This window comes from Camarhynchus parvulus, chromosome 3 (genome assembly GCF_901933205.1).
Source record: "Camarhynchus parvulus chromosome 3, STF_HiC, whole genome shotgun sequence".
In the NCBI taxonomy this organism is placed as follows: domain Eukaryota; kingdom Metazoa; phylum Chordata; class Aves; order Passeriformes; family Thraupidae; genus Camarhynchus; species Camarhynchus parvulus.
Genome location: NC_044573.1, coordinates 57,190,672 through 57,218,592, shown reverse-complemented (window position 1 = coordinate 57,218,592; position 27,921 = coordinate 57,190,672). Strand labels below are relative to the sequence as shown.

At 41.2% G+C, this 27,921-nt stretch overlaps 2 protein-coding genes across 4 annotated transcripts in view; one reads left to right on the top strand and one right to left on the bottom strand.

The window, feature by feature from the left end:
• Window positions 1-127: 127 nt before the first annotated feature.
• Window positions 128-14,433, top strand: TBPL1 (TATA-box binding protein like 1). Of its 3 annotated transcripts, none has more exons than XM_030945873.1 (7): window positions 128-308; window positions 6,012-6,198; window positions 6,842-6,924; window positions 7,828-7,891; window positions 9,567-9,670; window positions 9,770-9,864; window positions 12,749-14,433. In XM_030945873.1, the coding sequence occupies exons 2-7, from the start codon at window positions 6,064-6,066 to the stop codon at window positions 12,817-12,819; spliced, it is 552 nt and encodes a 183-aa protein (XP_030801733.1). In that variant the 5' UTR covers window positions 128-308; window positions 6,012-6,063; the 3' UTR covers window positions 12,820-14,433. The 3 variants fall into 3 exon arrangements, with proteins under 3 accessions (XP_030801733.1, XP_030801734.1, XP_030801735.1); XM_030945874.1 differs by lacking the exon at window positions 128-308 and adding an exon at window positions 421-465; XM_030945875.1 differs by lacking the exon at window positions 128-308 and adding an exon at window positions 637-926.
• Window positions 14,434-19,861: 5,428 nt separating this feature from the next.
• Window positions 19,862-27,921, bottom strand: part of SLC2A12 (solute carrier family 2 member 12) — a 30,390-nt gene continuing 22,330 nt past the window's right edge. Inside the window, exons 3-5 of the mRNA XM_030945688.1 lie at window positions 23,710-23,832; window positions 21,436-21,568; window positions 19,862-20,099 (exon numbers count right to left, since the gene is read on the bottom strand). Of these exons, the coding sequence (XP_030801548.1) occupies window positions 20,003-20,099; window positions 21,436-21,568; window positions 23,710-23,832 (353 nt within the window). The 3' untranslated portion in view covers window positions 19,862-20,002. The remainder of the gene's footprint in view (window positions 20,100-21,435; window positions 21,569-23,709; window positions 23,833-27,921) is intronic.

Here is a 27,921-nt window from a genome sequence, read left to right as displayed (position 1 = left end):
TCCGTGCGGAGCGGCGCACGGCGGGCCCGTCCCGGGGCGTACGGCGGCTCCGGGGGCGGCGGACGACAGCGGAAGCGCTGCAAGCGCGGCCCCCTCCGTCCCCTCCTCCCTCCCTCCCTCCCGCCGCCGCCACTTCCGGTGGCCGCTCTAGCCGCGGCGCGTCTATGCCCGCGGCGCTGGGGGATGTTTATTGTCGCGGGGAGTCGGCCCAGCACCCGGAACGCCGCCGGGCGACCGGCACCCACTGACCGGCACCGCGCTGCGCCCTGCCCTGCCCCGCCCCGCCCCGACCGCCGCCCGCCCGCACGGTAACGGCCGCCGCCCGCCGACGGGCCGCGCTCCTCCTCCTCCTGCTCCTCCTCCTCCCCCTCGCCGCCGTCTCGGGTCCGCGGGCCCGGCCGCAGCCGCCGCCGCCGTTGAGCCCCGCGTCCCGTCCCTCTCCGCCGCCGCCCCTGCCCGGCCGAGGTGAGGGAGGCGGCGCGGGGCCTCCCCGCCTCGCCGCGGCCCTGCCGGTGCCTCCCGCCGCGGTGCCGATCGCGCCCGGGGCAGCGGGGCGTGCGTGGCCGGGGCCGCCGGGACAGGGAGAGGGAGGAAGGGGCAGGGCATCCTGCGGGGAACGGCCCGTTTCCCGGCCGGCCCGCGCCCGGCCCCGAGGGCTTTGTGGCGGCCCCGTGCCCTGCGGCGGCCGATGCCCGCACAAGCCGGCGCTGCCGAGCGGCGGAGCTCGGCGTGGCCAGGCCGCCTTGCTGCCTGCGCTTTGTTTGTGCCGTGCTGGCCGCAGAAGTTTCGGGCTGGGGTTGAGAGGGGAGAAGGAATAGTTGTTGACCAGAGCGTTGTGACGCTGGCGCATGTAGGGCTTTGAGTGGGATTCCCAGCAGCGGGAATAGGAAGGGTATTCGTGCTTCTTCAGCTGGGACGCGCAAATGGTAAAAATGTTTGACTGGGAGGGGGTGAGAGGCTTACCCGTTGCCTTAAAATATTTTGTTACAGCTAAACATTTTTACTTTTCTTACCACGTTTCATCAGGTTGGAATGGCCACCGAACTTGTTGGTTCGGACTTTTGTCGTACTTACGATGATTCTCCACACATTATAAAGACGAAAAGGATTCTTCTTAATGCTTGGCAGTCAAGTACTCCTGGATGTTTTAAGGGAAAGATGGCACAAACTTGAGTTCAAATGCATCTTGCTTTGAATATGAATGGACCTTTTAATGAGAGAAAGATTTGAGGAAAATGGCGTTTAATGAATTATTTAAAATACGTTTCTTGTCTTGCTCTATATACTCTTTGGTTTTATTCTTGCAAATAGTTTTGTGCAGAACGACCCTACGGAGATGCAGTAGGCTTATCCAAGAGCAGGATTCATGTCCTACTTGCTTATGATATAGCTGGTATTATCACTCTGTGCATGGATCTAATTGAACAAATCCCTGCTTTGATACTGGCTCTGCACATATTTGAAAATTTTCTCCCCCAAAATATAAATAGTCATGACTCTGCAGATCCTGAAAAGTGAGAATAGTAGCTTCAAATGGCCTTTTGCTTTAGGCACAGTTTAACTTGCCATTGCAACAGAAAGTATAAGCATGCACCACTAGCTCAGTGGCTGGAACTAAGAAAGTTGTTTGGAGCAGAGGATGTTCTGCACAGACAATAGTAACTTTGTTGCTCTTGTTTTCAGGGAGTCATTCACCAGCCACTGTGATCTTACTGTGCCTAAGAATTCCAGCAGATTTCAGAGATGTGTCACCTCCAGTGTTCCATAGGGACCTGTTTCCTGAGGGGCTGAACACAAATCTTTAAAAGTACATCTTCAGTGGAAGGGTGTAATCATCTCTCCCCGTTCCTGGCAGGCTTTATTTATTCTCCATTCTCATATGGAAACGTCCTGTAGAGGTTCATGTTAACTTCTTCAAAGATGTCTTTCAGGCATTAGTTTGACAAATGTCTACTGACACAGTAGTGACCAATATCCCTTCAGCTGGGCTGTTGGAATTCTTTGTGGAGTTGGTCAGTTTGTGAACTGCTTTGGAGAAAGGTTAAAAATAACCAGTAAAAGTTGCTTATACTTAGGCTGATGGTGAAAAAGGTGTTTATTAAACTGTTCTGACATTAACGTAACCATTGTTAGATATCCTCCATCTACCTTTATAGCTCTGAGTTTCTTGGATCAAAGGTAGTCAAGAGCTTAAAATAATACTTTGTTTATATACCCCATCCCAAGTGCCTTTCCTTTTTCTTTGATGATGGTGCTGTGGTTGGTTTGGAACTTTCTGAAGACAGATTGCTGGCTTTTTTAAGATTGTAAGATTTCTGTGCGGGGTGTTTTGTCTTCACATGTGTTTATAGAGTATCTAAAATAGTATGTCTATGATTCTAACAATGGATGTAGAGGTAATGCTTTGAGAACTTGAGTGTTCATTCTTCCCGCCAAAGTATTTCTTATTCTGTGGAGTTTCTCTAGTTTCAGAGTAGGATACATTACAGTGTCAAATATCCTTGCATTAGCTTCTGTTGTTGTTTTTATTTTTGTGTTATCATGATTAATCTAGCTACTTTTTTTCCTTCTTCTTTTTTTTTTCTTCTTAGGGTAATTTTTCAGATATATCCCTGAAATCTATGTTGAAAAGAAAGAATGATCCTCTAAAATTTCCCTGATAAAATTATGCAAATTTCTGCAGAGAGGTATTTCAGCTTGTTTCCTTTGTCGGGATAGATTGTGTTAAGCTGGCGCAAAACAATTTGAAATCAAAGTTAGCTAGTTTCTTGTGTTGGAGAAAGCCAAATGAAGTATATAATCTAAAAGAAATGCTGTACATGTTGACAAATTATTTTCAAATTTAGCCTATTATTAAATTAGCATTAGCTGGCAAAACATAATTTTAGAAATGAGATTTAGACTGCCAAAATTCTACACTTCAGATGAGAGAACCTTCAAAGGGCAAAATTAATCAACAAAACCTAAGCTGAGCTCAACTTAAGCACTTGCAAATCCAGAACTGGAAAGAACCTGATGTTTGGTTTCTACTGAGCCTCTCTGTTCTGCAAGTGTAACTGCATAAGTATGGAATATAAATACGCTTATAAGTAAGGAGCACTATTTTCCCCATTTTGCAGAAAAGATATGGAAATGCAGAAATTCGGGTTTTGGGAAGTAACAGTCAGTGCTATGGTGGTGTTTGTGAATAGCAGAGAATACAAGAGACAGCTGGGAAAGAGGAGGATCAGAATGTTCCAGCTGGTCATGCTTGCTGGAGATGCGTGTAATAAGAGCAAGATCTTTCTTTCTTGGACGCTGTTAGACCTTTTTCACAAATATGTTCTTCAGATTTATTTTTTTTAATGTAGTCCATGTATTTTTATTTTTTAGAAAGTTTGAGTTACTTTTGTTCTCATGGTTCCTCTGAATTTAAAATTATTTAGGCTTCCAAAAGAAAGGAAACAGGACATCTTCTCTGTAGATTTTTTTCTCCCTTTTTGTAAGTAAGGTGTGAGACATTAAAATGAATGCTTAAATCAAAGACTGTGATATGGTAATACTTACTTACTGCTGGATCAAAAGTATCCAAGCCTAGAAACATTTTGTTTTAACCAATCTTTCCAAACCATGCCTTGGAAGAGTTTTAACATTGTATTTGTATGCTTACTGGGAATGGGTGTGTTCAAAATCATTGGCATAATATATAGAAGTTGAAATTAAAAAGCCCTTCCCTTAGTATCTGTTGTCTTGAGCTTTCAGAACATGGCTAATTAAAATGGAGGCACACCACTGTAATCTGTGTAATTTTTCTCATCTTAATATCTATGCAAGTAGATTGTACTTCTAACCAAGATACATTGTAATTGCTGAAAACACCCTTACTGACAGCTCCACAGCCGCCTTTTTGCCTTAATAATAGATCTTTTCCTTTTAAATTGTAATTTTCCTCTCTTTTCAACCACTTTTTCCTTTGTTCTGAATAAGCATGTGACTTTTCTCCCTGGATCTTTTTAAGATAAGCCATGTTTTATGGGGACATTATCATACAATACTATGGTTTGCTTAGATGTTAGCAACCTTTCGGTGGTGTTATGCACAACTCTGATGTTCTTTCAGAATGTAGATAGAGGCTGAGTGTGCCAGCAGATGCTTGCTCTGGGAGATGCTGCTGATTGGAGGTGTCTTGTTGACAATCTTTCCTGGGTTCCAGTAAGAGCAGGAGTCGGAGCCAGGGTGGAAAACAAATGCCTCTCTGAAGATGCCACGGGTTCCAGTTCCATGCTGGCCCTGCCTGCATGCCATTCAAAATCTGCACATGTGCTATCTTTGGATCTGGTGCCGTAAATTACTTTCCCAGTCTGTAGTAGTCCATCAAAACCAGATGGGATAAGTAATTTCTAACTTTGAGGATTCATGTAATTTTTGATTCAATAAAAAAGATTAATAAAGAGATCTGGGAGTACTAATTAGTTACTGTTTGTTCTCTTCTTTGCCTGCATTCCCTCCACCCCCACACATAACCTTTGGTTTTTATGTTTTCCTCTTGCTGTTTCTTCATCTCTTTTCTGTATTATCATCCATCTTGCCTTTTCTTATATTGGACAAGCCAACAATTACAGAATAATTCTTTCAGTGGGGAACAAGCTGCAGAGTGTAAGCAGGAACCACCACAGCAGCTGACGCAGTACGTTGTTCACATCTGCCGTGTAGTTTGTTACTTCTCTGTTGTCAGTGAATGGTAGTCAAAGATGGACCTTGAGTTCTCCATTACAGACTATGTCATGATGTTTAAGAAGGCAAAGTCAGATGAAAATACTGATAATAGCATTAATGTTGTATCTTGAAGATTTTTAATATAGAACATAAGGCCAAAACATTTAAAGTGATATAAATACATCACAGTCTGTTAGGTATGTTATTGTTCTTGATGCACAGTGTCCTGCTTCTTCCATGGCAGTGACCATGTAGAGCATTTCACATATGTGACAGGGGTTTTAATTTTTTTTTCTTTGCTTTCCTTTTTATTTATTTTAGATTAAATACTTCTAAAAGAATTATGTAAGTCCTTTTCACTGGATACCAATGATCTTGCTCTTGTCCCCTCTCATTTCTTCACCTGAGATCTATTTGAGATCCCTGCTGTCTTGGCTTTGTATGGTTCCAGAAGAGATGTTCTTGGGCTGGGATGAGTGGTAGCCCAGCTGCTGGAGTTAGGAATTCTCTTTCCCAGCTGAGGTGTGTGAGGAGTGTTGTCTTTGATGAGCATGGGGAGCCTGGATGCTTCCTGGGTGCCTTAGGTTTGCAGTGCATGCACTGGGTGGCCATCCCATGTCTTCACAGTTACCTGTGCTTTTCCTCAGGAGCATTCCATCTCACTCTGCCCGTACAATGCCTTCCTGTGGGCAGTGCAGACAGTCAGCCCAGGCTGCTGCTGCCACCAGGACATTTTGTGTGGTTTGCTTTGAGCTATTATTGGGAGAGATAGGCCAAGAGTGCTGGATGAAGATGGGAAAGCTGTGGTAGCAGGCTGTCTACAGACTGCAGTTTGTGTAACCGGTGTTAGTTCAAAGTTATTCATAGGCACATCCATTCCAACACAAATGTCAAACTGTTCAGAATTATCAACTTCAGCAGTCAGAGAAGTGTATTTTCCTGAGGTGTCTAATGACATCCTCAAACGAGCTGAGGAAAGATTATCCACTGGAGCTATGGAAGAGGTTTCAGTAATCTTTACAGTGTCTTAATATACGTAATAAGAATTGTAACATATTTAACTGGCAATTTAAAATACTCTTACATATATGTGTCTGTGCACTTCATTTCTGTTAAGTCTGGCAACATGGCTTTGAACAAGTTACCTCCTATTTCTGAGCACAAAGGATGCAGACCTCCCCCTCCCCTCACATTATTAAATGAGTCAGAATGTAATGACTTCTGCTTCTTGTCTCTTTTAAGGGGCAAATGTATACAATGGCATTAACAGGCAATTTTCTATTGGTATGTTTAATTTTATCATTTTTCCTTCTCAGGATGTGATCTTCGTGGTGAGCTGGTGGGAAAATTGAGTTGTAAATCACCCCAATGGATGCAGACAGTGATGTTGCACTGGACATTTTAATCACAAATGTAGTGTGTGTTTTTAGAACAAGATGTCATTTAAACTTGAGGAAGATTGCATTAGAGGGAGCAAATGTGATATACAAGCGTGATGTTGGGGTAAGAGATTCAGCATACCTTAATTATCTGTTTTTAGAAATGTTCCTTAAGCTAAACATTCTCCTGCCTAATACCTGTGTATGGTGGATAGAGAAAAGCAGAATTTTCTTTCTCTATTTTGCTTGCTGTGTAGGTATTTAGTTACTAATACATTACTTGTACAGAAATGGGAGTGATGAAATGATGTCTTGGGAGACAGCACTTGGTGAGGTGAATATTGGGTACAAGGTATGTGATGAGACCTCTTAGACCTCAGGGTCTGTTTTGCCTCCCAAAATTTGATGGGTGTGTCAAGAAAATGTACCTTGATACAGAGTCAGCAATGTCAAATCATTGTAATAAGAAAAAATTAGCATGGTGCTTGTAGTTTTCAGTTTTTTATTCAGTGAAGAATACCTTCATTTAATCTATTCTGTGTACACTGAATACGTGTACACTGTACATTGACTATTTCATGCTTATTTTGCTCTTCTCAGGAGCTAGGCTTTTTAACTACTGAAAGAGATGAAGGAGCAGTTCAAGCCTATCAAAACTAAAGGGAGTTTTAGTGTAACTTTAGTTGATTTGGGTAGCAGGTAATTTTTTTTTCTGGTATGAAATTTAATTGCTGCTAATTTCCAATTTTTCTACTTTTCTTTTTTAGAAGGTTTTAATGAAGCTTAGGAAACCTAGGATTACGGCCACAATTTGGTCCTCAGGAAAAGTTATTTGCACAGGAGCCACAAGGTGAGTTCATGAAGATTCTTTCTCTACCTCTAAATCCTAGTATATTTTAAAATACAGCATTGTAAATGAAGAAGAGGTGGTACTGGCTGCTGCTTAAATCTGGATCACTGGATCACATGTAGATCCTTGTCAAGCTACATATTTGGGAGGAAGTTTTCTATGTGAAGTGTTTGTATCAGATAGTGTTGAAATATTAAACAACATCAGTTCATCATTCTTGGGAGAACAGCAGGGAAAACTGCCTTGTTAAGAAAATCCTAAAGAGATTTGAGAAGCCTTTAAGAATTCTGTGTGTTTAGCAAGAATTTGAGACTTGGGAAGGGATGACCTTTCCCGAGGATATCTCTTTATTCTTTAAAAAAAACCCACCTGAATTTAATCAAGTTTTACCGTGTTGAGGGACTGAAAAGAAGCAAAAGCAGATTCTCAGTTCAGAGACATCTGACACTCACTAAACTCTTAAGAGCTGAATTCCTTTAAGATATGTCTGCATTTCAAAGTAAGGATAAGGTAAGGTAAAAGAGTAAATTTGCATACTTTCTGTGTATGATCTCTGTGCAAAATTAAAGAGGATTGTTCCGGATGTTAATTCCAGACTACCCATGATCTTATTTATCTGTTAAGGGTACTTAAAATCATGTATGATTAAAACATGTCTCTCACTTCAGCTTGAGCCAAGGGCCAAGATATTCTGCAAATAGGACATGAAGGACTCCACTGGAATGTCTGTCTACTTAAAATGTAATAATTACAGTAGGATGAAGTGAAGGCCGTCCATGAGATCATGTGATGTGCTACATTATATAATGGTTCATCTTGCAGTCTTAGTAGCTATTGTGTGTGTGTGCACAACTATATACTCTATTTCTGCTAATGCTAGATCCTTCTCTTTCTACTTTATAGTGAAGAAGAAGCTAAATTTGGTGCCAGACGACTAGCTCGTAGTCTACAGAAACTAGGTTTTCAGGTAATTCTGATGAAAAAGGACTTGCATGACTCAAGCAATGCTGGTAGTTTATTTTTTAGAAAGAGCAAAGAAGAGGAAGCATAATGATTTAGCAGTTAACGTGTTTTCACTCAAATGGCCCTTTTGTGTAGTAATACATTTTCCAGATGCTGGTTAAAGAGAAGCTGTTTTGTTTTGGGGATTTGACTTTTGTTTGGCAGCTCAGAGCGGTGCTTCTTCACTAGATAATGAACAACAAAATTTGTTTAATATATGAACAGATGTGTGTTAGATAGAATTTACAATGTCTCAAAAGATTTATTTGGAAAATGCTGAAACTTTACTGTAATTGAACATAATTTTCACTCATTTCTAATGGAATAGCAGAGACATTTCCATCTGAATAAGGGCAAGTTTGAGCTTCTTGAGTTAAAGAGGAAGGGAGAAAAGTGCTCCTGCACTGTCATGTTTCACAGCTGGAAATGTGCCAAATAAAATACTTAGGACAGGAAACACCCTCTTTTATCTGGGTTTGGGTTAACATTACCAGTCAGAAACACCACTTGCATTTCATAGTAAGGGTTGAAAAACAGCAACATGAACCACTTAAAATTACATGACTTGGTGCTCTAAACTTCCTGATAGTCTGTTGTGCTGTTTGCACACAGGTTCAATTTAGGGACAGACAATTAAATAGACACAGCAGCTGTCATTTTCAGGGAAAGACTACTTTTGATTATCGTACATAAAGGCAGCCTATGCTGATAATGCTGCATCAGACCCCAGCAAAAGTGTGACACTCCTACTGTCACAAATGTGTACTTTGAACCCAGCCCTTTAAAGTTGGAATGGAATGTTAAGTCAGTGAGGTGCACAGTACTTCCAGGGTGGATACATCAAGTTTTGTCATGAAGTGAGCAGTTTGTATTTTGAAAATTAAGATTTGTATTTTTAAGATTCTAGCTATCTTTCCAACTATCTTTCTAAGTGTAGATTGAAGAAGAACGGCCATTTAAAGTTTAGGCAACCTCAGAAAATGAGGAAAAGTTTCCCCAGTGACATTGCCAACACTGACCTGTCAGCAGTGCAGTTTATTTGTATAGCAGTTGTCTGTTGGCTATTTTGTTGTCATCTAAAGTGTCTGTGGTAGAGAATAACTGAAAGTTATTCAAATAGTTTGGGTTGGGTGTCAGAAAGTTACAGAGTAGAAAACCAGTTTGCTCTACTGGCTGCTGGACATTTAAAGCAAAACAGTTGTCACCTTTTTTCTTATTCTTAGCTTTAATACAAATGGTATATAGCAACAAGGCATTAAAGAAGCTTGCAACAAATATTTAAGCTTTTTCTCTGTTTACTTAATTTAGTTTATTTTCAGTGGGGAGGTGTTTAGTACATCAGTTTGAGTTGTTTCTGTGTCTCATCCTTAAAGTGTACTATAACCATACTGCTGTAGTGACCATGATACAACTGTGAGGTATCTAGTTCAGCAGTAACTCCACCACAGAAGGATAATGTAAATGTTCTGAGTCCATTAAGTACTCTTTAGATGCCTATTAGAGAAGCATCAATCTCAAGATTCTAATTTTGACTCATCAAAATAATCTAAGTAGTAGCCTTGTTTTTTCTTTTTTTTGCAACCCATGCATCTGACTTGCTGTAAATTCTAATGTCTTTTTTTCCTGTCTCTTTTGAAAAGGTAATTTTCACAGATTTTAAAGTTGTGAATGTTTTAGCAGTGTGCAACATGCCCTTTGAGATAAGATTGCCAGAATTTACGAAGAATAACAGACCTCATGCGAGGTACGTAGGATTTTAAAGAATTTTAGTCCTGGACTACTACTTAAGCTTTTACTTTTCAGTTCTAGATCTCTCTTTTTTACTTTTCATTTTGTTTTCTAGTTATGAACCAGAACTTCATCCTGCCGTGTGTTACAGAATAAAATCTCTCAGAGCTACCTTACAGATTTTTTCCACAGGCAGTATCACAGTTACAGGTATTTTAATGTCAAAAAATAACTTATTTAACTTGTTGCGAATATTTAACTTTAGAGCCAGTAGGTTTGGGAAAGCAAGATTTTTAAAACAGTCAAACAATTATGTTGAGAGGGTTTAGTTTCCCTGTGCTAGCACCTAGTTTGTTTTTGAGTGAAAGTGCCAGAAGAGTTGTAGAGAAAATATTCTTATTGGTAGGTTCAAAAAATTTGTTAGGCTGAATGTACACAGTCTGTTTTTTTAATGAAACCAAAAGTAAGATAGCACTTAAGAATGCAGGAAATTATTGTTTATTTAAATATTTGAATTTTCTTCCTTTTTTTCTTCCGTTTGTAACTAGATGTTAACTACACTGCAGTTAGCATTAACATCCCTTTCATAAACACATATTTCCAAACTGCAGATTTATGGAAACTCACGGGATAGTATAGCATTTTCTATAGTATAGCTGACCAAATAAAGCTGATCAATATTTACAGTTCTTCAGACTTGTGCTCTCTTCTTTTAAAGCTCAGCTAAGAGAACAACCACTGAATCACAGGCATCAGTGATTTTTCCCATGTAATCAAGACATGGTTGTCCTGGGTCTTGGAGAGGCCAGCAATTTTTTCTTCTCTCTTCATCATTTTCATTTTTCATTCTCTTTTCTGTTTGCTTGTGAGATGTCCACCACCAGTGTCCAGGTACAAGAAGTCAGCTTTTCAGAGAATACATGTTAAAATGATCCAAACCAAAAAACCATTTTGTATCACATTAGGAGGAGTTATGTCTTGCAGTTGTTAGAGCTCAGCTGCTGGTTCAGAAGCTGAGTAAGGATTTTTTTTATTTTCACATCTTAATTCAAATGCCTATGTTTATGCAGAACATTTCCCACAAGATATTGGAAGCAGTGTTTTCTAAAGTCAAACTTCCATCAGATTCAGTAATCTAAAAATGAAGGGCTAAAAAGTACTTCAAGATTGCAGTATATGTTTGGAACAGTGCAACTTGTTTAGCCAAAACTAGAAACTAAATTTAAAATAAATAAAAAGCAGTATCACTGCAGTAATAAAAAGCTCTCAGCATGTCTTGTCAGCCTCCTAATGAGATTTGGCTTCTCTGTAAGATTCTCATTACTTCATTGCTTACAAAATCACTTCCATATTTTTAGAATTTTCCTTTCAAATAGGAAGGTAAATATGGTAAGCATAGAAGTTTTGCATCCTTCTAGTTTAGTTGTTGCAGTGAGTTTGAAAAATTAACTCAGACCTCTGTTGATTTTCTAGGCTTCTGCTTTGCCTCTCTTCTAGAGGAAAAAAATGTCCTGAGTCTTATGCTTCTTATTCTAAAAATGATTTAAATTACTTTTCAGCCATAGTGCACTCCTTCTCAAGTGTGTTCAGATGAAGTTTCCTTTAAAGATTCATGTTTCTGGGGTACTAGTACTTGTAATACCTCTGCCTCAGAGAATTTTTAGATACATAATTAGAAATGTTACAAAAAACTCAGGAAGATGAGTTCTTTTCATGAGACAAGTATAAAAAGATTTTGTCACTTTCGTAAAAGATAATAAAAATCACTAGCATGTCATAGAAAGAAGTTTTATTTCTTTGACTCCAAAATGAAAAATGAGGGGGTTGTTTAGGGGGGGTTGTGTTGTTTTCTTTTGTTTTTTCCTTCTCTTATATGCCCTAGAATAATGATCCAGTACTTACATCTCTTCAGCCTTAGAGAGAGTAGCATTTTTTTGCTGGAAATATTTGCCTACTCATATTCTCACTATTTGAAGGCTTCTCCTTTCCTGAGAACTTTCTTTTCTAATAGCAGCCAAATTTAAGGAGGGTGCAGTATCTACCCAGAAGACTGGTATCTTTCACTAGGCTTGTTTTATCTGGATGCTTCACTCAGCCAGTTGGAAAATATAGGAAGCATCCTATTCTTGTCCATTTGCTTTCTGATTGAGCATGTAAAACAATAATTACTTAAGTAACTTATGCTTAAGTTATTGGTTTTGGGAGTAATTTTGAACAGTTCTCTATATTTGAAAGAAACTTATAAAGTCTAAAGTGGGGTTACAAAAACCCTGCATTCCTACTCATCAAAGCATGTGAGAAATTGCTGTTCTCCTTTACCTGCATCACCAAACTTCTATCCAGAATATCTTCCAGTATGTTACTGCTCACTTATTTGCAATCTTAATTTTTCATTGGCTAAAGTGGTCTGGTACCACTAGCAAGCGTTGCTAGGTCACTTTTAATTTTCTTTGCCTGGATACTCACAGATCATGTTAGCTAACCTTCATATGCTTCATCCTGAGATGATAAAACCATTCCCTGGCTTGCAGGTTTTGTCATGAGATCAATGATGAAGCTATTTGCAAAACCTGTGATAGAAAGTAATAGGCTATCATTTTCAAATCTATAATAACCTTGCTTGAAATGTACTTCAGTTAAATCCAGTATTATTTAACAGTAGCTTTTGTTGGTAGGTTTTTAAAGCAAGAGCAAAAAGTGGCTAGGCTTGAAGAAATACAAATTCTTAGAAGATTGACATAAGTAAAAGAACTAATTTTACCTCTGCCACTCAGCCTCTTCTCTGGGCTGTTTAAGCCAGTAAATTGAAAATCAGCCAAGTTGTTATGAAATTAAATGACAGTATTATTTAATTGTAATCTATCCATTGACAAATGTAGAACATCTTGCAGAATTACAAGAAAAGACTTTCACATAAAAAGCGGTCAGAGAAAATCTGTTAAGTTAGGAGAAATGGGGAGAACTTGTTATCGTCTGTGGTATGAAGTTGTGATTGCTAATAATATTAAGGTTTTTTTAAAGGTACTGTTATTTTAATTTCTGATTCCCTGAATTTTCTCTTCCTACTGCTTTTTTTTTTTTAACTGTATCTTAGGGCCAAATGTAAAGGCTGTTGCCAGTGCTGTGGAACAGATTTATCCATTCGTGTTTGAAAGCAGGAAATAAATTTTGTAATTCACCACTTGATGGTTAGGTTCCCTAACCGAGCACCTTCAAAGACTGCTGCACATTGGACTAAAAGCAAAAAGGAAAACTGGACCAACCATAGCAGAGGAATACAGACTCTTTTACTTGCTCATGGCCACAGAATAGACTCCAGTTCTTTTGGATTTTACTCTTAACAGTGCTGTATTGTAAAAACGGAAGTTTACAAGATATGAAATTGCTGCTTTTAAAAAGACATTCTATTTATTTTTGCAGTAATTTCTGTGTATTCATAAGCAAAGCTGTCACGATGTGCACTACCTTTAAGACTTTTTTTTTAGCTTGAGCTTGTGTTTTATTTGTGAATAGTCTTTTACATTTTTGTATGCTGAATATTGGGCACCAAAGAAGCTGTAAAAGTTGTCTTTTTCACCTGATGAATGTGCACAAATAAAAGTTTGGAAAATATTTCTCTTCATACCTGTTCTGTTATATTCCTTCCCTTTTTATATTACAATTAAAATTGTATAGTTGCAAATTAATTTGAAACAATGTAAGAATAGTCTTTTGCTGATACCTTCTGTTTATGTTTGTAGTATGTGTAAAACTTTGTGCTTGGGCTAGACTGAAATCTATAGTAGTTACGTATGTTTATCTGAGGATGAAATTTGGTTTGTTCCCAGTTCTCTTAACTACATGCCAGACTTCAAGTATTTTCTTGTTGTTACATGAAGAGAAGACATTTCTAAATATAAAGGTCTATAGCAAGTGTTTTCCTGTAGATGAATCGTAGAATATGCTGAGTTGGAAAGGAGCCATCAGGATCACCGAGTCCAACTCCTTGCCCCAAGAGTCACACCCTGTGCCTGAGAGCAGTGTCCAAATGCTTCTTGAACTCTGTCAGGCTGGTGCTGTCACCACTTCCCTGCGGAGCCTGTTCCAGTGCCCAACCACCCTCTGGGTGAAAAACTTTTTCCTGATACTTGTCCTAAACCTCCTCTGACTCAGCTTCACGCTGTTTCCTCAAGCCCTCTCACTGGCCACAAGAGTGAAGAGATCAGTACCTGCCCTTCTGCTTCCCCTCGTGAGGATGTTGAAGACCACAATAAGGTCTCTCCTCAGTCTCCTCTTCTCCAAGCTGAACAAACCAAGTGACCTCAGCCCCTCATAAGGCTCCCCCTACAGACCCTTCACCATCCTTGTGGCCCACCCTTGGACGCTGTCTGATAGCTTAATTACATTATCAACTTATGAAGCTACTGTAGAAAAAAACAACTGCCTTGTCCACCTACTCAATGCAAAAGAAAAAAATTTAAATGTGAACATCAGGAAAATTGTTGTGCGTCAACTGGAGAAGATGTTGTGGTCACTCTAATCCAGCCCCAGCCGGTTGCTGAAAGATTAACACAGACCTTTTCTACACTCTTCTTACTGTATACTGTTTTGATGACAGGAGCTGCCAACAAGCAGTGAAGCTTGATTCTGGCATGTATTATTATTAGTATTAATCTTGGACTTGGAAGCCAGTAGATGTTTCTCTCAGTAAGTGCACATTTGAAGCAGAAGAGAGGTGAATGCTTAAAAGTAACTGCAAATGCTACTTTTAAAAAGATACAATAAATATGTATAAATGTATGTATGTCTTTTTTCCCTATCTCGCTGAAATGTAACACTGCTCTTGCATGCTGCAGGTAATGTTCTGTCCTAGGGGGTGCTAAAAATAGTAAACTGAGCTGTTACTGTACCAGAAATCACAGCTTCCAAAGGAAGGTAGAAGAACAGCTGGAGGAAGCAAATGCCTGGCATGACGGATTTCTTCTGCCTTGATAGGGTGATGTAGAACTTGGGGCTGTCCACAGTGACTTCATGCAGAAAGTATGTAAAGGAAGGAGTAGTATGGGAAATGCTTCACCAAATCCCCTCAGAACAAAGAGAAACAAAACTTTGCCATAAGTTATAAGTGGTATGTTCATAAATGCCTTTTGGAACTCTGTCTAGGTGTCAGAGAATGGTTTGGATCAGAAGAGACCTTCAAGATCATCTACTTCCAACCCCCCTGCCATGGGCAGGGACTCCTTCCACTAGACCACATTGCTCAAAGCCCCATCCAACCTGGCCTTGAACACATCCAAGGATGGGGCATCCGCAACTCCAGGCAATCTGTTCCAGTGCCTCACCATCCTCACAGTAAAGAATTTCTTCCTTATACCTAATCTAACCTTACCCTCTTTTAGTTTAAAGCTGCTCGTCCTTGTCCTGTCACCACATGCCCTTGTAAAAAGCCCCTCTCCATCTTTCTTAGATGCTACCTTTGGGAGTGGCAAGTTGCAGTTATGTCTTCTCTTTTCCAGATGAACAATTCCAATTCTGTCAGCCTTTTTGTCATTGGACCTGTATTCTATCCCTCTCATTATCTTGGTGGCCTCTTCTGGACTCATTCCAGCAGGTCCATGTCCTTCCTGTGCTGGGACCCCAGAGCTGGATGCAGCACTGCAGGTGGGATCTCACCAGAGCACAGGGACAGAATCCCCTTCCTGGCCCTGCTAGCCACGCTGCTTTGGATGAACCCAGGATACAATTGACTCTCTGGGATCCAAGTGCACATTGCTGGGTCATGTCCAGCCTCTCACCCACCAGAACCCCCCAGGTCCTTCTGGCCAGGGCTGCTCCTGATCTGTTCATTCCCAGCCTGTGCTGATACCAGAGGTTGCCTGGACCCAGGTGCAGCACCTTATTAAACCCCTTGTTAAACCACATGAGATTTGCATGGGCCCACTTCTTGAGCTTCTAAGAGGGCTTATAACCATGAAATTATGAGGTTGAGTTCAACAGTCAGGGAAATCAATATAGCATGCTATATGTAGCAAAGCTTGCTACACCTAAGTTTTCCAGTTTGCATCAAATAATGTGGACCTTGACACTCCTGACATAAATAAGGATTTTGTGCATAGTCAAAGAGCAATGAACAAACCACCAGTTTGTTCCATTGCACCATTGGTTCCATTGCACCAGTTTGTGCATTGCAAAGAGCAATGAACAAACCACCATTAGGGAGCACTAGTTATTATTATTACAATTTTATAAAGGAAAAAGCAGAAGGTATTTAAACAATGAACAAAATTGTAATAGGTTTTGAGGGACAAAGTGTAGTCCCAAACTGATGAATGAAGATTTGGCCATTACAACTACAATAGCTGTTGTAGATTAGGCTTGCCTCTTCAAATCAAATTACAAAGCTCTTGAGTGCTACCAGTGAATATCTGGAGCTTTTATGAAGCATATGTGTCTCCTAAATTTATCTGTGGAGAAAGAGGAACATTTTGCTTTGTTAGTACTGTCACGTAGTGTGAAATCTGTCTCTTAGAACAAAAATGAAAGCTAATAATGAGCTGCAATGTATTAAAATGGGCACTGGTTCTTTTGAAGTGCTGCCTAGATCCATGCTAGCAGTTTGAAGCCTTTGTAACAATTCATAACAGCCAAAAAGCACACTACCAAGCTTGCAGGGTAGTATTGAAGAGAATAATAGCAAATAAAAGATCCCTTGAAATGTGTGCCCACCTCTCCTTCTAGTTCTAAGGGAGCCTCAAACTATGAAAACTACATTTTAAAACCTCTGATGATGAAGGGCATCTGCTGGTGTATGCTTATTCTCAGGGATATCACTCCTTTTCCTTCTGCTCTGAATAAGTAGGTCCCCACCTCAGTTTGGAATAGGCCTTGCTGCTGATGCTTTCTCCTGTGTGTGCACACAGCCCCCATGCTCAATAGGAGATCCAGGCCAGACAGTGTGTCCCAGTGGGATGGCTCTCACCTCCAGTGTGGGGAGCAGTGCTTTGGATATACTTACCTGTCAATCAACCACCTCTTCCTCAGTGACCATGTTTCCTAGAGCACTGTTCATCTGTTCCTGGTTTCTCCATGTGGATCCCATGCAAAACTCCCCACAGTGCTCAGCTGTAGCACTGGCAGTGCCATAAAAAGTTCATTTCACATCCTTTAGAGAGAAGGGTTGGTTCTATTTATACACCCCACTAAGGGCAGTAGATTGATAACTCTGACTCATTGCTGGCTTGTGGGTTGTCACAGCTACTGGAACTTTTCCTGCCGTTTCTAGCACCATTTTATCATTCTCTGACTTGCAGTGAGTGTTACCAGAGAAATTTGTGCTTTCGTTTTCAGAATTATATGCTGCTTTTTTCACAGATTTGCACAGTTTTGAATTCCAACCCAGTCTTTCCCAGCTTAGCGTTGCCTGCATATTTAATAAGCATATTCTGTTCTGTAATCCAGTCCATTGATGAAGATACTGAATAATTTTAGATCTGGGACAAATTTCTTTGTGGAGTGCTTCAGAGATCCAGGGATGTGATTTGTGAAATGTATCCTTTTTTTCCCTTGTATTTTCATAGTTGATGAGATGGTGAGTGCCAGCTCTGTGTCATCAGATGTGCAGGCTTTATTATAAAACACCATACAATTATGGCTACATTTATAGGTTATATAAGGCTAAGTCTGTAGGACTACAATTAAGACTGTAGTTATAATGATTTTAAAAGTCCTTGACTACAGCATTTTCACTTGTAGGAGTTATCTGAAGGTCTATCAGTGTCTCATCAGTAAAACCAGTATTGAAACTATCCCTTCTTCAGGAATATGGCATTTTTACTTATTTGTTTCTGCACTAAATAGGTGTGGATAGGAAAAGTTTAGAAGAGTTTGCAATGATCCCAAAACCTGTAAACTGGGGAGACAATTTCTATGGTATGTTCTAAGTTAAATTTGTTTTTGTAAGAACATTCAGAAAATTTATTACAGCAGAGGTTTGTCTGGGAAGCTACAATGCTGAGAAAGATTTTGCAGAAGCCCCTTTCACTAAACACAATGTAATAGAATTTAAAGCCAGTACAGACTTGGACTGTGTGTGCAAACATCTGCTATCTGGAGGCAGCTATCAGAAAACAGTACCAGCCAGAGTAAATGGGGATGCAAAAGGAAATGCAAATAGTCCACTACCTGGTAAAGTCCAGGATCAGGAAATAAATTATTTTCCTGCAATACAGTCTTAAAATACAGTAATACTAAATATTACTGGATTTAATCCCAGGCAGTTGTTAGTATAAGAATTATGTTGGCAGCATATCTGGAAGACTACCCAGAGTCACCTTAATATTTCTCATTCTGAAGCTGACTCCGTAGAATGCATGATACTGATAACCATCCTCCAGCACATAAACACGAAGCAGGTAAAGAGATTTTCATAGATATCAGTGCTATAAAATTAAGGCTGTCATCCTGAGGTAGCTAAATTTTCAGTGACTTCAGGCAAATAATGGCCTTGGCTTCAATAGTTTTTTTTCAGGTTTTGAACATGAGCTCACTGTCTTGACTAGACTTGTGCATATAAATTTGTGATGTCAGTATCTAGAAGTGTGACCATGTGAGAATCTGATCAGAACTGACCTGCTTTGCTCAGAAGTAAAACTTTATTTGTGTCAGTAAGTCACTTTTCCATCAGTGCAGAACACAGTCAGGTGGTTTTAATGCTATGAGACAGCAAATAAAGTGGGATCATGTGCTTAGTTCAAACTAGTATCTGCACTCCAGCTGACTCTGTCAGTCTTCCAGCTGCCTCAATGAAGTGCTGGAAGAAATGCCACTTTGTGGCCACAGAGACAGCCAACATGCTTTTAAAGCATGCTTTGGGGTTTTTTTCTTTAAACAACAAATCATTTATTTATGTGCTAATATATATTTATCTACTGATCACTCTAACAACAACTATTAACCCACTAAGAAAAAAATACCAATGTTCTTTTATGAGAGCCATATGGATAACCCTTTGTAAAGACTTTTTGAGTACTTCAGGATACACTTGCTAAGCAGTAACCAAGAATTGGATATAATTTATGATCTGCAGTGATTATGGTTGCTTCCTGTGTGCTGCCATGTACCACACAATTCTCACTTTCTGAGTCCAAAAGCCAGAATGTGCCCTGTGTTAAGAAATAAAATTATTTTGGCATCAACTGTGGTACCTTCAGTTTCCAACTTTCCTGGAAATGAGGCCACAGAAATCCTCTCTCCTCTTCTGTAAAGCCATTGTCAGTTCGGATTAATTTCTTATGCAAATCATAGAATCAATAAGGTTAGAAAGGAGCTCCAATATTAAGTCCAGTCTTTGACTAAACCACGGCACTAAGTGCCACGTCCAGTCATTTCTTGAACACTTCCAGAGATGATGACTCCACCACCTCCCTGGGCAGCCCATTCCAATGCTTCACTGCCCTTTCAGTGAAAAAATTCTTCCAGACACCCAGCCTGAACCTTCCTTGGTGCAGCTTGAGGCCATTTCCTCTCAACCTGCCACTGATTGCCTGGGAGAACAGGCCTACCCCCGCCCGGCTACAATGTCTTTTCAGCTAGTTGTAGAGAGTGATGCATTTAATGTCCCACATTAAAAAGTCTAACAATGTTTTCTGAGGAGTATTTCCTAGGTCACTGAATCCTGGCCCTACTGAGAAAATGTATGTAAAATTCCTCTTACAAGTTGACTGTACTCTGCATTACAAATAATTAAGTTCAGCTGAACAAGATCATTTTTCAAGTCTTGTTAAGCTGAATCCTAAATTAATTTATAAAAAGTTTATACCAGTAGTTCTGCACTAATGTCATCCTTTGGTTTCCACAGTCGTCCATTTTTTGGACACAGCATTGGACATAGTATTTTTTCCATAGCATTGTTTTCCCTGACTTACCGACAGAGAATTGTTCACTGTTTTCAGACCCATTTTTGCTAGCCTAAACAGACCTGTTTTTGGTAGGCTCCTCCTGTTGAGACTCCTTCTTCTCCCTGGCACTCTGATTCTTCTTTGCACTTCTTCCAGACTGAACTCATTGAATATGAATAGGAGAATTGTGTGCAATATTCCAGTTTCCATTCACCTCCTGTATGCAAGAGGTAATCTCAGGGGATCTGAGGGATCTTGGTTTGAAACAGAGTCCAGATTTCCAGTTGTAAATTATAACAACCTTTAATGTTGGCTGTAAACTGCCACTGAAAGAAGTTCTACCAAGAAATAAAAGAGATAATATCTTGTATATAAAAACAATACCACATGTCCCATAAGAGTGTGAGCATCACAGGGCATTTTCCTTTTATTTAATCAGTCTTTTGGTGAAGGCTGCTTTGCTTGCCCCGCCGCTAGTAGAGCTGCTCTTTCTCTCTCTTGTCAAGTTCCACCGGCACCAGTTTCTCTCTGCGCTGGCTCACCCCGCACAAGGGCGTCCTCACGTATTTCCTGCAGAAGCACAAAACCCGCACGCGTTGGCCACTGCAGGCAGCCGATGGCAGAGCGCATCCCGGAGAGCCACCACAGCGCCCGGGGTGCCCCGGGATGGATGCCCCCGGAATGCCCCGTGATGGATGCCCCGGGATGCCCCGGGATGGATGCCCCGGGATGGATGCCCCGGGATGGATACCCTGGGATGCCCCGGGATGGATGCCCCGGGATGGATGCCCCGGGATGCCCCGGGAAGCTGCGGCGGCTGCCGGCGCTGCCCTGCCTGCCCGCGCGGGGGCGGCCCCGCCGCACGCTCTCCCCGCAGCGCCCGCGCACCGCCGGCTCCGGCTGCGGCTCCGGCTCCGGCAGGGATGGGTGCCCTTCCCTAAGGGGAGGGGAAGGGACGGCCCGAGGGCCAGCGGCAGCACAGTCGTTAGTCCGTAAAATAATTAGTCTACAAACAAGCTCTTTCATGCCTGGCTGAATTGCAAATATTCTCCTGTAAGCTAAAAAGTAGAAATACAGGATGATACTAAGATGTTCACATACTAATTATTTTAACTGCCAAAATAAAGTATCTAGGCTTGTAGCTTAGTTTAGGTCAAAAAAGGCCTCTGAAATCATCAAGTCCAGCTGTTAACTGAACACTGCTATCTTCACCATGACACCATGTCCCCAAGTACCAGATCTAGATAATTTTTGAACATGTCCAGGGGTGGTGATTCCACCACTTCCCAGAGAAGCCTTTTCCAACACCTTACCACCCTTTCAGTAAAGAATTTTTTCCAAATATCCAATTTAAGCTTCCTCTGATGCAATTTGACACCATTTCTTCTTGTTCTGTCACTTGTTGCTTGGGAGAAGAGTCTGACCCTCACCTGTCTACAGCATTTAGTAAAGACACAAGAAAAGCTCATCTATCAAAATCCACATGGAGCCTTGAAGCAACACCCAGAACAAGCCAATTTGAAATACAGGATCTCTCCCTCCCATTTTCTGCATGCAACTCAAAACACACAGTCCTAAATGCAAGATCAGACTCACCCCCCCAATCCAGGAATGCCAGACAGCAAAAGTGCTGGGGAGCCAGGCTTGGCTGCAGGTCCTCAAAGGGGTGCTCAAAACCCACCTTGCCTTTAGGGTCAGTCCTTCAGCACCAACAAAATGTTTGGTTGGCTGCTGAGATCAACATGTGCAAGCTCAAGCCTTGAGAGAATCAGATTTTTCCTTTAGTTTCCTTTTTTTTTCCCAATAGTTTCCTTTTTTTCAATAGTTTAATTTTTTTCAATATGTGGCGCTTAAAGGCTTTGTCCCTCTGACACTTGGGGGATGCAGTCACATGCTTGGTACTTACTGTTTAGCTAGTTCCATGGATATTTGCTCCAAAGAGCATCCTTTTGTCTCTGGTATAAACATGACAACAAAAGCCAGTGATGCTAGACTCATTATTGTGTAAATGAAGCACACCCAGGACAAGCCAATGAGCTCTACAAAGGAAGAAAACATATCTTTTTTTAATTTTCAAATACTGCAATTTTTCTTCCTGTTGCTGTATTTTATAGGATATAGCCCCTAAAGCACAGAAGTTAGAAAGAAGCCAGGCTGCTATTCTCAGCTCACATACATTGAAAAAGAAGAGTGGCTTTGCTTTTTCTAATACTCCTTATGAAAGAAAATTAATGAGTTCATATTGGTCCACTTAGCATGAACCTATTGGTTTATTTTATTTGCAATCACTCTGGATGAAAACAGTGAGTAGCCATTGTTACTGGTTTGTGGGAAGGCAGTGGGGATCATGAGTGCCTTGGATTTTTGCCTGGGTCTGATTTTGGTGCACATTCTTTCTTGGAGTAAATCCAAGCATTTTTCACACTATTACAGTTGTCTCCAGCTAATCCTCCCCACCTGTCAGTGCCCAGCATTTCCACTGAGAGTCACGGGTGCTGTGCCAGAAAGTGATCCAAGAGTGAACTCTTAGTGGGGCTATCCAAGAACTGGTGGTTTTCTGAGCCTACAGTCCAGGGGCAGGTAGATCCTCAGGCCTAGGGATGCACTCTGCAGCCCCTGGAAAGTAAAGTGTGTACAAACCCAAAGTGTGCTGCAGCCCCCTGGGCAGTTGAGACATTTGCCAGTTGTGTCATGAGCTGAAAATTGCAGCTGAAGCTTCTGATCCAGCTGGTACCTCTGCATCAGCACCTATGTGCAGATGCTGCTGGCCACTGTGACCTCCGTGTGTATTCATTTGACAATAGAATTCCCAATCCTGCCTTTCTGCCATAGATGAGGAATGCCTGTTTTCCTGTACTTACACTTTCATAAATCCAGATTAGACCCAGTTAAGCCAAGGGAGTTACTGGGGCTTTACAGTCTGTGAAACTGAGACCAGGATAACAGAGAGATGTACATTAACGAGTAATGCTGCATGACAAGAGGGGACCTCCCAGTGAAACAGCTGACACTGAGCACCTGAGGTCTGCACCAGGTGGTTTTGGAGACATTTCCTTAGGAATAACTCAAGTCTGGTCCAAGGACTGAGCAAGTGCTGGCAGCCAGACTGCCTACAATATGCATTTTCTTGTTTGGCTTTGTCCAAAAGCTTGTGCAGTGCAGGAGTGCAGTTCTGTGATGCAAAGTGATGGACAGTGAGTGGGAGTAACTGGATGGTTTCCTTTTGAAGAAGACTCGTGATCCAATTAAAGTGACAGTGTGAGCACAGTGAACTTTACCTGTCATATTTTTCCTGGTTTTAATCAAGATAACACTCAGGATGGAGGATGTGGGGTTTTTTTTCTCTCTCTCTTACTTTTTTTTTTTTGGAAAGAAAATGCAAATGTGAAATCCAGTTTAGTAACAGATCACACTCATTTTCAAATCTGTCTCAAAAAACATCTAACAGGGTGAAAACTATGTTCATTTTTTGTGAGTTGATTGTCTGCCTCTGGAGGAGAGCAATGTGGACTTAAGGGAAACCTGGAATTTCTACTCTCTTATATATTTTGATTTTCAACATGTATTTTTGTCACAATAAGACTAAAAAACTAAAATTTGCAAAGCCTCATATAATATAAAATTAGAAAAATAAATTTGCTAATCAGTAAATTTCAGCATCAGCATTTAACCTTCCCCTTTGATTATCATAACATTAGAAGTCATATATGGTAGTCTTCTACTTTCTTACATTCAAATGTGAAAGTCTTTAACCTCACAAAGGCATTTATTTCTAAAGAAAATTTTCTGAAAGCCGAGACATTCCTGTGAAAAGGAATGAATTAAATGGGATTGTGTTTAAACATGTCTGATCTAGAACAGAACTTGCATTGATTTCAGAAGATGCAGGACTTAATCCTCAACATTATGTATTTTCAGCCTACCAAGGCAATGGTGTTTTCAAGACCTGAGTTTCACAGCCTGTGGAGTGGATGTGCAAGGTCTGACAGCAGCACTGTGGGGCTGAAGTTACTGGCACAAAGAAAGATGTGGTGTGGATGGTGAAGTTACACCAACACCTAAACAGAGACCTTTTCTCCTGGGCTTTCACAGCTGCAATTTTGGCAATGCTTTTGTATAAGAGAGACTTATTTTGCCCACTAGAAGAATATAAACTTGGAAGGACACGGAGAAATCTTACCAGTTACAGTCAAAAACGTCAAGGAGATGAGGAGGTTTATACCCCAGTTCATGCTAGATGTCAAAGCCATGGCCCGTCCTCTGATCCCACCAGGGAAAATTTCACTCAGGACCAACCAGGACACTGAAATACAAGGAAAAAAATGTTTCTTTGGAAGGATGACTCTCCTTGCTGTAAATCTAGGTAGTCCATGGATTCAGGTGAGGCCACCTGAAAGAATAAGTTGATTTTCAGGGGTTTAGGTTTGTGAGGACCCCCGCTCTGCAGGCAGAATGTGCAGCAAGCAGCATCACTTGGGGTCACCATCCCTTCATCCCTGTCCAGTGGGTGCCTGAGCCAGTGACAGGTGGCACTGGACTGGGGAGGTGAGCTCTGACTGCACATCTGGGTATGAAAGCAAGTTCTGACTAAATAACTCTCGAGTGACATAACACTAATGGAAGTGGCGCAGCAAACCAAAGCAATCTTCAGCCTCAGAGGGGCACTGTGTGTTTATGCCACCTTATAAATCAACCTTCCACACTGAACTATGCTTGCTATTCCATCTCTCTGCTGCACATAAATGAGATTGCTGAGGTATAAATGAAGAGAGAGGGACTGATTTTTGACTCCTTCATATCATGCCACACCACGCCACAGGTGATCTAAATGCTGGTGCTGCTGCTAGCTCCCAAAAGCAAATTCAGACACGAAGAGCTGGCTGTGTAATCACACTGATAGCAAGAGAAAAAAAAACCAAAAAAACAAAGACACATTTTTGTACTGTTCCTGATTATCAGAAAACAAATTAACAAGAACCCATACACAAAGAAACCCAAAGCCCAGCTGGGTTTGTTTGTGTATGGGTTCTTGTTAATTTGTTTAATTAACAAGAACCTGTTAATTAAAAACCAACTCCACCCTCTCCTTTTGATGACAAGCAAGATGCATTATTTCTGCAAAGTGACAGATAGGACTTTACCCCGAACACTTGCACTGGACAGTCTAAAAGATACATTCTAAAACCAAGCTCCTGTACGTCCAAGTGTGTTTCACTGGTAAAGGTAGGAAAAAAAAGTGCTCCAGAAAGAAACTAAAAAGGACTAGCTGAAATTGGAAAAAAACCCCTGAGTTTAGAGTCAATAGAGCAGACTTGAGCAAATTCTAGATTTCTTAGTACCATAGATTTGAATTAATTTTTTTTTTTGTGGACTTGGGCCAGATTTTTATATTTTTTGAAGAAAAATTTAAAAAGGCTCACTCCCACTATGGGAGTGACCCAGAAGAGTGATAATTTTTTTACAGAGACTGAAGACTACACTTCATAATGGCCTAACACTGCTGGGCATAGTCAAGTGGCCATTACAAAACCACCACATCTAACAGCAGCCACAGAGATGCTTTTGTTTCTTTTCTTTTTTTTTTTTTTTAATTACTTGGATCACGTCAAGCTTTAACACCCTTGCTGCTGACAAGACAAACGTTGCTGTAAAGAAGCACCCTTGGTGCATTCTGTGATGTGCCTACAGACAAGGCAGGAGCAAAGAAGTGAACTGACTTCCCAATCAGGTGTCTTTCCCTGCCAAGCCAGCTAGCCCTGCACCTGAGCAAAGTCATGGGGATGTCATGATTGTATTTAGCACGCCCTCAGCACCAGGGCTATTGAAACTAGCATTGTTAGTCACAACACTTCAGGACCTGAAAAGTAAAACAGCAAGTAAGGAGAGGCAAAGGAGCCGTTCTGAATTGTGCATTCACAGCCCCTGCAGTTCATCTCCACAGGATGGCCTGCCAGCCACCACACAGGCTCGGCTGCAAAAAGTGTTCACATCAAAAACTGGTAAAAGGGATAATTACTGTCACATTAGAATTAAAATAAAGTTTGAAGGAATCCAAACCCACTGTCTGCTGGGCATAAACCAATCTCCAGGAACAAAGCAGTTCTCTGGGCACTAGAGGATGGCTCATGCTGCAGCTGAAATGTGTGGCACTGCAGTAACTCCAACACCATGCAGTTTTCCAATGACAGACTGGCCCTTTCAGCCTAACTGATAATTTGTCTGGAGGTTTGAATCGTGTTCCTTTCCTGTTAAGGAACCAAAATACTTGAGGATCTGCATCAGCTGTAATAGTGGCTAGCTGCTTTTATTGCAACCACTTATTTAGTTTAGACAGATGCCACCAAAACACCAGGACTGTTCTTCAAGTCTGCTGATGGTAGCTACACCCTCTGGCATGGCCCTGACCTCTGCTTAGCTGGCAAGGAGTGGATAGGCTCGTTCCCCAGGGAGAAAGAGCAGTTGTAGAAATCTGACACTACAGCCTGTTTACTCCTTTCCCCAAGCTGAAGCAGCAATAACCATCGATTCTTTGCTTTTAGCACCTCTCTGGGATTGTGTTTACTATTTGTACCTTTGCCAAAAAGCAGCAGCTGCTGTAGGTATGGCAGGGATGTGACTTGCTCTGGGGAAGCCAGCAGCTAGGTTCAGGTCCCATTCATAATGACTGCTGCTGCCTTCTGCGCTGTGCACACACAACACTGCAGACATTTAACTTTCACGCTCCCAAAGTCGCTGCCAAGCCACCCCTGTGCTCTGCCTTCACCAGCCTGAGCAGTGGCATTCTACAGGGGAAATCAGCCTGTCCTTGAAAAGAGGACCCAAGTACCACCCTCCACCCCCCAGCCCTCCATCTGCTGTGTAAGCCAGCAGTATTCCCAAAGGATGCTGCGATAGCAATCACACTGCACACACTCTGGAGGTTTCAGTGTCTGCTCCAGCCACCCCCAGCTGGTGGGAATGGGTGGGAAAAGAGCTGGTGATCCCCAGGTTAGAGGTAGGTAGGAGATGAGGCTAAGGGCTGGGCAGCATGATTCTCTGTGCTCGATTCAAGAACTGCAGGGTGTGTTGCTGCAGGCAGTAACTCACCTTTGCTGACCCAGAGTGTGTTGTGTGTTGACAGCAGTTAAGAAAAATTGTGCAGTTTAACGGTCCTTTATTATGGTACAATATAGAGGAAAGAACACACACTGCAAATGCAGACAGAAATACTGCATTGGCTCAGAAAGCTTAACTGTTTCATTAAGTATCCCAGAAACTAAATGGCCTGATATTCCTTGCCCAAGTGGAAAGAGAAGAGGATTCAGATATAATATACAGCCCCACGACCAGGATGGTGACATCCACCTCTAAACAAAGTCACAGGGGCTGTGCAAGAAGGAAGCAGAATAGTAATGGAAGATTTCAGCTAGTCCCATTAAGACTGAATAAATCATGCATAATTGAGCACAGTGCTGGGAGTACATTTTACATACCAGAGATGATGGCTCCTTTAAGCACTTTGTTGGGTATTTAATGAGAGAATAAAAGGCAAATTGTGCTTCAGTGCTGAGCCTGGGTAGTTCAAGATGCAACTATGAGCAAGATGCTCTGTTACACTGGTTATAACATTTAACATTCAATATTCTTATAGAAAAGGAAAAGCCAAGACCCTACCCCATTTTGTTTTGAAAGGAGAACAATATTAACATAAGAAATCTTTCTATAAAGATCAGGGTAAGGGCTTCAGTGGTGCTCTGGAGGATGTTTAAACTACATGGTTGAAGGCTTAAAATATACATAAAAACAAACGAATGAGAAATAGCACAGATAAACTACTGAATGAAGAAAACTACTAGAAATAGGAAAGTGCCTTTAGAAAAGGCATACATTGTACCCAGACAAAGAAAACACAGTATGACTGCTGAAATGTTACTTGCAGTATCATCATCAGGCAGCCAAATATTTTGAGTGTACTGGCTGAGAGGATGAGAGGCCAGGGACAGAGGCAGTGACATCCCAGTATTAAAGAAACACTCCACTGGGATGCAGGAAGGGATCATCCTGCTAGACTATACCAAGCTCCTAGCTGGAGCCAGGATAAAGCTGACTAATATCAGCTGGAAAGGAGGATGGGCACAGTGTCTTGAGAAAAGAGTCCTAAGGAAAAACATGTCATTTTGAAAGAGTTAAGGAACACGGGGTTAGACACAAATGAGACACTGTGCTTTTCACTCTCAAAGAGCTTTGGTGAAGTGTTGTGGGATAGAAGAGCAGTAGGGTTAGTCACATTCAAAAGGATACAAACCAAGAGAATCTGAGTGAAATTACCAGATACAGCAGTTAGGTGAGGCAGAAGGATATGCTTTTTCACACAATGTGTATTTCAGCCCTGGAACTCACTATCACAAGATAC

Bases quoted from the DNA above. Each gene is read 5' to 3' on its own strand.
- TBPL1 (XM_030945873.1), top strand. From the start codon at position 6,064: ATGGATGCAGACAGTGATGTTGCACTGGACATTTTAATCACAAATGTA. The intron at 9,671-9,769 runs GTACGTAGGATT...TTTGTTTTCTAG, and splicing joins AATAACAGACCTCATGCGAG to TTATGAACCAGAACTTCATC. The intron at 9,865-12,748 runs GTATTTTAATGT...ACTGTATCTTAG, and splicing joins AGGCAGTATCACAGTTACAG to GGCCAAATGTAAAGGCTGTT.